The following is a 10,221-nucleotide window of genomic DNA, read 5'->3' as shown; positions in this document are numbered from 1 at the left end:
ATGTGCCCTGATTTCATAATGCACTGGAGTAAAGATGCACTTGTAAAGAATTGTTCAATTAATGCACTTGTAAAGAATTGTTCAATTAATTAAATTTCCAACTTTTCTGGACAACGGTCATTAAAAGGTTCTCAGAAAGATGACAGTTAAGCTTTGTCTCTGATTTTGTGGACACTTCCATTGCACCATTGCATACCATTCAGTACTATTAGCATTGACTTCAGTACACGCTGAATAAAATATACGCATGAGGACTGTGTGCCCCCTTTCAGGGTTTGCACTATAGAAGATATACAACATCTCCCTCCTCTGGACAGAGGCTGAACGACCCTCCAATTGTCTCATGTCATGCTTGACCTGCTAAAAACCTCTGCTTTCTGCTTGCAGTGAACAATGAAATAATATGGAATACTCTGTATGATCTTGTAATTGTACAGTGTCCTTGGGTACCAATTGAAAGGCACTTTTCTAAATGTTTTATTTTTATAATATTTTTTATTTATTATTATTATTATTATTATTATTATTGAACACACAGGACTCTATTTTAACAGTTTAAGCTCAAAGTCTGAAGTGTGATGTGCATGATCATTTCAGGCGTGTCTGAATCAAATTATGCTGTCTTAACAACAGTGAAAACTGTCGTTGCACCAAGCGCATGGTCCAAAAGGGTTGTTCTTATTTTTCTTAATTATTCATGGCCGTTATTTGCACTTAACATCCATTAAACCAATGAGAGAGTAAATATTCTCTTTAAGAGCAAGGAATGCAAAATCAGTGTTTTCATATTTTGAATGAGTGAATCTCTGCAAAAGGAATCTGCTTGCATGTGAGAATGTGTATGCAAACACCAGGATTCCACTAAAGCTTGCTTGGCTAAAATGTGTGGCGGGAGTTTTAAACCTCTGTGGCCATGGCTACATATTTTGGTGAAACCTCTACATGTATTTTATCAGCAAGCTGAAACGTGCACTCCCTGTGAGATATATGGAACTTGAACATTGATTATACAAAAAGTAATTGCTATGTCTGTATGTATGTGTGTTTCTATGTACCCTTTTTATCTGGACTTACAGTTTCTAAATATAAAACTTCATAAAACTCTTTCTGGACAAAAAGACACCATAGTTTATATTTCCCCCAGTAGTCTCAGCTCACGTTGACCTGCTAAATCATTTTGCAGTGAACAATGCAAGAATAGAAATGATAGTGTGTACGATCTGAAGTGAACACACACCTACACACTTCAGATGGGGGTGTGAAGAAAAAATAAAGCCTATCCATAAAGCTTGTGCTATTTATATTTGTGTCACAACCAGTCATGGGTGTGTCTCAAAACAACATACAGTATAACTTTAGCATCAACCACAAGCTTCTCTATTATGACTCTTGTGTTTGTGTGAGACTGTTTTGTTTTGAATCTATGATCTTCCTTGTCAAAAAAGAAAGGCATTATTAAAGATAGACACAATTCTTTTTATTATTATGTTCCTCTTGCCCCACCTGTCATGTCTCTATTCCCCACTAGTGGGGCCCGCCCCACACTTTGAGATCCACTGGTGTAGAGGAATTAAAATGATGCATTTTGTATATAAAATGTAATTCATCATCTCAGGCTGTTCACTCCAACTAGTCCCTCCCTGTGGCCTGCTGTCTGAGCTTTGTGTAGTTTCGCTGAGAATGGAAAACATCCACAACATGTGTGATTATAAGCAGAGACTTTCTAATGAGGAGACACAGCACTCAATAAATCCTCTATAGAAATGCATGGGGCTAGTTTCTAACGCCGTTGTCTACACATATCCCACCCCTTCCTCGGCAAAACATTGACATGTGAATACATTGAGACAATCATATGGTGTGTTGTGAAGACATCGTGCCAATCATGTGTTGTGATCTCGCCGTTGGAGCAAGGTTGGTGTCGTGAAGCCTTGCGCACGAGCATTTCTGCCGAATAGGATGCCCGATGAGTACCCAAAAAAGCTTTGCAATATGGCCTCTGTGGAGGGACTTGCCTAAAAGGACTTTAGTTTAAGTAAGCATAAGTAAAGCAAAGGCCTGCAATAGAGGAATTGTCTCTATCTGCAGGGCAAATGCAATGGTTTGAAGTGCAACGGTTCAAACGTTTGAGGTGGCATCCAAATGAGACACTTTGTATAAATAGATAGAGGTTGACAAAGGGCCTAACTAATGAGTAACACATAAACGGCTAGTTAACACAGGCCTACACATAAAAAAGAGGAAGTCGTGTAGACTAGCTGACAGCACACCAACAGATCCCCCTCCTCTGTTATTGACACATCCATAATTATGGTCATGATCATTTGAAGCCACAGCAAGTCCTTACAACAGCCATATTCAGCCGGTAAGTCTAAGTGTTTTTGGACACTTACTTTTCTGTGAACATTTTTACTCTTGCAGGGCATTTCTCAGGACCTTGAATAATTGACGCTTCAGGCCTTTAACCGTTAGAAGCAGGAAGGAAACATTTAGCCAGTAAAAACACCTTTTGAGTTTTTGCATGTGTTTATAGATGCAATAAACATATATTGATGCAGTCATTTTCTTTTACGGTAACTCTTTCTTTCCATGAAATGTGGTTTTTAGGGCAATTTAAACAAGAGCTCTAATTATTTATTTACTTGTCACTAATTGATTGATGTCAAGTGTTGCTTATCATGCCCCCTGCTTTCACGACAAGTGACTCAGTGGAAAACTGTCTAGGGCCATGGCTGGGTTCAGCCAGTATGCACAACTTTTGAAAACTGAAACACATGACAGTGATTTTGAAGTTTGTGTGCTTTCTTTGGCATGTGTTTATCCCTTGTTTGATTAAATAATTTCCTTTTATAGTAGCTCTCTAAAAAGAACTGTTGCCTCGATGGTTCTTTGAAGCACTGAAAAAGGTTCTTCTATGGCATCGCTCTGAAGAACCGGTACTGGCCCCATTATTTTTTAGAGTGTAGCTCTCTAAAACATTTTCTAAATGCCATGGTCAACAAAACACCCTCTTATGAATTATTGATTTGCAATTAAGTGATTGATGACAAGATTTGCTTTCAGTATCTTATTGTAAACTTGTCTGTAAATTGTACTGTGTCGGTAACATTCATGTGCATTTTATTTGTAAAATGATTGACTTTGAATTGTCTTTGGCTGCAGGATGACACAGCCATGTATTCACATGCAGCCTGCATTGGTGTGATGGTGTTTCTACTCTTCTGTCCAGGTTAGACACATTTCATTAGACCCATCATGCACCCTGTCTTCACTTCAAGTGACCCTCAGTGGAAAACTCTGTAGGGCCGTGGTTGGGTTCAGCTTCCTCTTATTCAGTTTAGCTCATGCTTTGCACTTCACCATATCTGAAGCACAACTTTGCATATTTTCCTTGCACACATTTAGAGTAGCATGACTGGACAAATCAATTGAGTATAAAGAGATGAATAAAATGATGTTGCAGTATGTTGCCCATACCTACACTAGGAGTAACCCTCATGGATGACATTGGACACAAACATCATGTAAAATGAATGCCATCTGTAGCCATGCCCAATGCTCACGTCAGTTCACTGGTGCACATGGTTCAACTATTATGGTCAAATATCACAATTAGCTTTACAGTGGTTTCTGTTTCAGATCCAAGAGCAGCACTGATAGAGAATTGTCTCCTCACATAAATATTACAAATGTGGACTCCATACAGTTTGTGTTGCCTGAACGAAGCCATTTCCATTGTGCACAGGTGCTTCTGGAGTGCCTGTCTGGAGGGTCGACTTTACCACTGAAGGAAAATGTGTCCCTCTGGGTTCATCAGTAGATATAGGATGCTCCTACACATATCCCAGTGATAACAAAGTTGAAACAACTCTCTGGTTGATACAAGACACATTAGTGGATTTCAGCAGCGCTCCTCATCAGGGACGTCTGATGTATCTGGGTGATAATCATAACAACTGCACCCTGAGAATAACAGATGTGAGACACAGTGATGCTGGAGAATATAAGTTCAGATTTATTACTAATACACCAGTTGGGAAATGGACTTCTAAATCAGCCTTTACTCTCTCTGTTGCAGGTAATGCAATAATTCCACTGAAAAGAGGAAATAATTGAATATTTGTGAAACCTGAATAATTAACAGTCTCATTCTTTTCAGCTCTGCAGGTAGCTATGAGTCCTGCCTGGGTGACAAAGGGACAGACATTGACACTGACCTGCAGCACCACCTGCCCTCTGAGTACCAACCCCACCTTCACCTGGTCCAAACCTCTTTCCAGCCAACCTATTATCAGGGGCAACACCCTGACTCTGACCTCAGTGAGTGAGATAGATGCAGGCAGTTACTCCTGTGCTATAAAAGGACTTGAGGATCATCCCTCTTATTCAGTGTGTAAGTAAACTCCATAACTATTTCACTCACTGTACACCCCTATGGATATTACCTAGTGCCTCATTACATTGGATTTCTACTTACTATCTGGTATAGCTGTTTGTACAGTAAGTCTGATAGATAAAATATGCTTCAACTGAGACAATTTTACTTGAATTGCCTGGAGAGGGAAATTTAGGCTTAAGGCTTTAGCTCACAAATATTCACCAATATTAATAAAGTATACAAGATATATAAGAATGTCAAGATTACTCTTCATAGCACTTCATTATACCAACAAATATCTAAATTAAAAAATAATTATGGAGGACTAGTCATCTCAATGTTCACTTTCATTTCAGGTGTTCTGGGTTGCTGGAGTGTGACCTATAATACTCCTCAGAGTATCTGTGCTGTGGAGGGGTCATCAGTGGACATGAGCTGCTCCTACTCGTATCCAAATAATGTGACAGTGACTAAAACTTTCTGGCATAAACAAGGGTCTGTGGAGGATTTAAAGAATACGGGGGCATATAAGAATCGTGTCACATATCTTGGGAACACCAGGAATGAGTGTGGACTGAAAATAGAAAGTGTGAGAGAGAGTGACTCAGGAGAATATCAGTTCCAGTTTATAACAAATGATCCCAGAGGAAACATGTCTGGAAGTCCTGGTGTTACTCTTTTGGTTTCATGTAAGTTCCTATAATCTAATGTGTTCATAAACTCATGTTGGTGTTGATGAGAAATAAATAATGTTCTGTTCCTGAGGAAACATGTCTGGAAGCCCTGGTGTTACTCTGTTGGTTTCATGTAAGTTACGGCTTTTCTAACTCATGGATGAATAAACTCATGTTGGTGTTGATGAGAAATAATGTTCTGTTCCCTTCAGCTCTGCAGGTCATGATGAGTTCTGCTGCAGTAACAGAAGGAGGAACTGTATCCCTGACCTGCAACTCCACCTGTCCTGCAAACAACATCACCTACACCTGGTTCCAGAACAGAGCACCTCTTACCCAACACACATCCAGAGATCTGATCCTAGACCCAGTCAACAGTGATGATGCAGGCAATTACTCCTGTGCTGAAGGAAATGAAAAATACCCCTCACCTGAAGTGACCCTCAGTGTCCAGTGTAAGTATACAAGATACACTCATGACTTCTCGTATCTTCTGATAGCACTGCTCTCTGTTTTTCATTACTTTTCCTTTTATGACTATATGACAATAATCTACTTGAACATGAACTTGCATCTGAACAGAAGTGCTTTTCATGTTGCTTTCTGTTTTGTAATAAAAAAATAACGGCAAACTCAGAATTACTCAATAGTGTGTAATAAAGTTTTTATTGTTGATACAAATGCCCCAAGAAACACCGCAGCATGGGTCAGTCCCTCTGGTAACATAGCGGAGGACAGTTCAGTGAATCTCACCTGCAGCAGTGATGTGAAACCACCTGTGTCTAAATACACCTGGTACAAGAGCAATGGGAACAAATCCTTATTCTAAAACGGGTAGTTCCGGTCCTTGATTATGATTGCTGATTCGCGTTCGATGCCATTGTAAAATGCAGCATAAACATACACCTTGACCGCATTTCATTCTATATTACTACGCTACCATAACTTCATACAAAAGTTAAAGTAGCTGCATCTCGACGTTGCTTGGCAACCATTCAGATAGACAGTTTTTTTGGCGGAAGAACGATTATCTATAAATAAATCGTTATATTTATCGTTGCTGTGCCTTTATTTTATGAAATCTTGCCAGATAGTAACTGTTTAAAAAAAGCAATAAGCCACTCGAGTCAGTACAGTAGGTTTCACTGATTTTAGAACACCTACGCCCCTTATCTGTTCTAAAATCAGCGTAACCTAGGCTACGGCCGCTTAATTTAGAAGCAAAGGGGCACATCTGACCCTCACAGTAACGTTAGCCTCTGGTAATGGTGGAGTTTACTGTCAGGTACACAATGAAGTGAGCTCCCAGAACTCTACTGGGCTAGAAGTCAATGTGATAGGTATGGTGTAACAAAGCGCTTTTTAATTGTAAATTGTTTTGTTTTACATACATAACAATGTTTTCAAAAATGTAGTCTGTGTACTGTACACATAGTGTCAGTAAACACTGTTTTTTGATAGAGTAGTTGATCAGTTGATTTGTGATGATTGATTGATTTGACCTTTTGTCTTTGTGTTTGTATTTCCTGCAGCTGGTGCAACACCACTGAATAGATTTCTTCTCATAGCGGTGGGAGTTGTACTGGCTGTGACTTTTACCATGGTGACTGGGATTGTTTGTTTTAGGTGCAACTCAGTGTTTTAAACTCCTAAACATTCATAATAACACATTTCACACTGTGGTTAACATTTAGTACAGAATGTTGTCCATTAATGTGTGTGTGTGTGTGTGTGTGTGTGTGTGTGTGTGTGTGTGTGTGTGTGTGTGTGTGTGTTGGGTGATGTAACTTCATAGAAGGAAGAGGAAGACATCCACGGAGGGCACAGGAAGACAGACATCAGATGACAGAGGGATGAGCATGCAGAGAGAAGGAATGCAGGACACTGAGCAGGTTAGTCAGTCGTGCACAGAAAAGGCTTCCTGTTGTGAGGACTGTCCAGAGGACTGTCATTAATATGTGTTATGATATCAGTGATGTTTAATCTTCTATGTGATAATATCAGTGATGTTTAATCTTCTATGTGATGATATCAGTCATGTTTAATCTTCTATGTGATAATATCAGTGATGTTTAATCTTGTCTATGTGATAATATCAGTCATGTTTAATCTTCTATGTGATAATATCAGTGATGTTTAATCTTGTCTATGTGATAATATCAGTGATGTTTAATCTTGTCTATGTGATAATATCAGTGATGTTTAATCTTGTCTATGTGATGATATCAGTCATGTTTAATCTTCTATGTGATAATATCAGTCATGTTTAATCTTCTATGTGATGATATCAGTCATGTTTAATCTTGTCTATGTGTTATGATATCAGTCATGTTTAATCTTCTATGTAATAATATCAGTCATGTTTAATCTTCTATGTGATGATATCAGTCATGTTTAATCTTGTCTATGTGATAATATCAGTGATGTTTAATCTTGTCTATGTGATAATATCAGTCATGTTTAATCTTCTATGTGATAATATCAGTCATGTTTAATCTTGTCTATGTGATAATATCAGTCATGTTTAATCTTCTATGTGATAATATCAGTCATGTTTAATCTTGTCTATGTGATGATATCAGTCATGTTTAATCTTCTATGTGATAATATCAGTGATGTTTAATCTTGTCTATGTGATGATATCAGTCATGTTTAATCTTCTATGTGATGATATCAGTCATGTTTAATCTTCTATGTGATGATATCAGTCATGTTTAATCTTGTCTATGTGATAATATCAGTCATGTTTAATCTTGTCTATGTGATAATATCAGTCATGTTTAATCTTCTATATGATAATATCAGTCATGTTTAATCTTGTCTATGTGATAATATCAGTGATGTTTAATCTTGTCTATGTGATAATATCAGTGATGTTTAATCTTCTATGTGATGATATCAGTGATGTTTAATCTTCTATGTGATGATATCAGTCATGTTTAATCTTCTATGTGATAATATCAGTGATGTTTAATCTTGTCTATGTGATAATATCAGTGATGTTTAATCTTGTCTATGTGATAATATCAGTCATGTTTAATCTTGTCTATGTGATGATATCAGTGATGTTTAATCTTGTCTATGTGATAATATCAGTCATGTTTAATCTTCTATGTGATAATATCAGTCATGTTTAATCTTCTATGTGATAATATCAGTCATGTTTAATCTTGTCTATGTGATAATATCAGTCATGTTTAATCTTCTATGTGATAATATCAGTCATGTTTAATCTTGTCTATGTGATAATATCAGTCATGTTTAATCTTCTATGTGATAATATCAGTCATGTTTAATCTTGTCTATGTGGCATCTGCCTTCCTATGTGATGATATCAGTCATGTTTAATCTTGTCTATGTCACATCAACCTTTCCTCAGCACTCTAGTTTCTCTCCACACTCAGCAGGGAGACTCCAGTCTCGTCTACAACGTCTCTGCAGTGACCAGGACCTCTGACCAACAACACAGAGTGGACTCAGTAGATCAAGATGACGTAGCCTACGCCAGTGTCCAGTTCAAGACCAAAAACAAGGATGGCGTCCCGGACTCTACAGCTGGGGAGGAGGCTTCAGTGAACGTCCTTAGTCCCTCTAGTGGTGCCAGTATGTAAGTACACTTCTGCTGAACCCACACTACAGCGTTTAGCACAGAGCTACTCACTGCCACCTGCTGGCTGTGGAGAATGGAGGAACATTATAGAAACACTGAATTTGGTTTATGCACGGAACACTCTTTAGCCAGCTTATATGTCTCTGGTGAAGTGTCAGCTGTGTTTTTTTGTTGTTGTTGTTTTCCATCTTCCATGCATACATTGTTTTTTGCCTTTATTGGTGATAACCGTGCTCTTTGGGTATAGCTGCAAGGCATATTTGTTTATAATGAGCTCATCCCTAAAACAGGATCACAGCAAGACTATGGCTGCTTTTAATCCTGAAGGCTAAATCCACTGTGTGTGTTCTCTCTCTCTCTCTCTCTCTTTCTCTCTCTCTCTCTCTCTCTCTCTCTTTCTTACAGAGCAGAGGAGGATGCTGTGATCTACAGCACCGTAAACAAACCCAGACGCTGAACACAAAGGACCACAGTCAGTGCCTGATGACCTCATTAGTGACCTGACCATCTGTGCATCTGCAGTGCCAACACAGGGCCAACCTGCAGCTATAGAACTAGAAGGAATATTTCATGTATAACATTGCATGCATTCATGAGTTTGGATGAACGGGTGAATAGGGATCATTATTTTTAGCTGTTTGCATTAGATTTGATGTACTTGCAATCCTTTATGTTGCCTTTTGTATTCAGTTGCCATGTAAATACAGTGAATTCAATATGATGTATGTAACAGTGCGTTATATATTGTGGAAATTATTGTAATATTGTTATTGTATTTAATGATCATGTTTTCTTCTATCTTTTCAGTAATATTCAGATATTGCAAATGTACTTCAGTGTGTGTAATAGACATTTATTGAATACATGCAATATTATTTCATATGTTTTCTTTGTGCTTATATTTGTGTAGTGTATGGAGATACTGACACAATCAAAATGTGTTTTAATTTTGTATTAACATATATGTTTTATATTAGATTTCATGTGATGTAATGATTGGCTATGGAAATTGTGTAAACTCCAGAAGTGTTGTGAAGAGTGATGCTGTGAAGAGTGAAGTTTGGTGAATCATAAGTGATGTATGTTACCTTGGTTAGCTAATTAAAGAGGATATCTAAAAGAACCTTGCTCAGTATATTGCATTTTTTGTATATACAAGACAAGTTTTGGCGATCAGGATGGGATTTCCTCTTTATTTTTTATGTGCAGCAGGTTGATCCCATTTTGACCAGGTAATACTAGTTAACTTTTGAAATGTGCTAGCAGCTAACATACAATATGGCACTGTAGGAAACGGCAAAAACATTTGAAAACTATAACGAAAGGCTCATGCAATTTGTTTAGAGCAAGACCGGCAAAGAGCTGTATTTTGTCTGTGGTCGAACCAAATACTTTTACCTCATGTAAAGAATTGATATCACTGAAGATATTTAGCCAATTTGCAAGTCTGCTAGAAGTGTAGCACAGTGTCAGAGCACTTGCGAGGAGACCACATTGGACAATGAGAGCCCAGGGCCAGTGGGTAAGAGTTATTTGCGGCGCATATGGGCGCAGCACCA

General features: G+C 38.1%; 1 protein-coding gene across 1 annotated transcript; it reads left to right on the top strand.

Annotated features, from left to right (window-relative positions):
* Positions 1 to 2,351: 2,351 nt before the first annotated feature.
* On the top strand, positions 2,352 to 9,767 carry LOC121718291 (B-cell receptor CD22-like). The gene is made up of 10 exons (XM_042103246.1): positions 2,352 to 2,365; positions 3,163 to 3,229; positions 3,746 to 4,078; positions 4,160 to 4,393; positions 4,735 to 5,067; positions 5,265 to 5,507; positions 6,585 to 6,678; positions 6,848 to 6,944; positions 8,457 to 8,659; positions 9,073 to 9,767. Exons 2-10 carry the CDS (start codon positions 3,175 to 3,177, stop codon positions 9,164 to 9,166), a joined length of 1,686 nt encoding a protein of 561 aa, XP_041959180.1. The 5' UTR covers positions 2,352 to 2,365; positions 3,163 to 3,174; the 3' UTR covers positions 9,167 to 9,767.
* The last annotated feature ends 454 nt before the right edge of the window (positions 9,768 to 10,221 follow it).

Source organism: Alosa sapidissima, chromosome 9 (genome assembly GCF_018492685.1).
Source record: "Alosa sapidissima isolate fAloSap1 chromosome 9, fAloSap1.pri, whole genome shotgun sequence".
In the NCBI taxonomy this organism is placed as follows: Eukaryota; Metazoa; Chordata; class Actinopteri; order Clupeiformes; family Clupeidae; genus Alosa; species Alosa sapidissima.
The sequence above is the reverse complement of the archived record's forward strand: the minus strand, read 5'-3'. Positions and strand labels throughout refer to the sequence as shown.

What these genes read in the sequence shown, in the direction of transcription:
- LOC121718291 (XM_042103246.1), top strand. Translation starts at nt 3,175, where the DNA reads ATGTATTCACATGCAGCCTGCATTGGTGTGATGGTGTTTCTACTCTTC. An exon ending in CTTTACTCTCTCTGTTGCAG is followed by an intron (nt 4,079 to 4,159) that starts GTAATGCAATAA and finishes CATTCTTTTCAG; the next exon opens with CTCTGCAGGTAGCTATGAGT. An exon ending in AGTGACCCTCAGTGTCCAGT is followed by an intron (nt 5,508 to 6,584) that starts GTAAGTATACAA and finishes TATTTCCTGCAG; the next exon opens with CTGGTGCAACACCACTGAAT.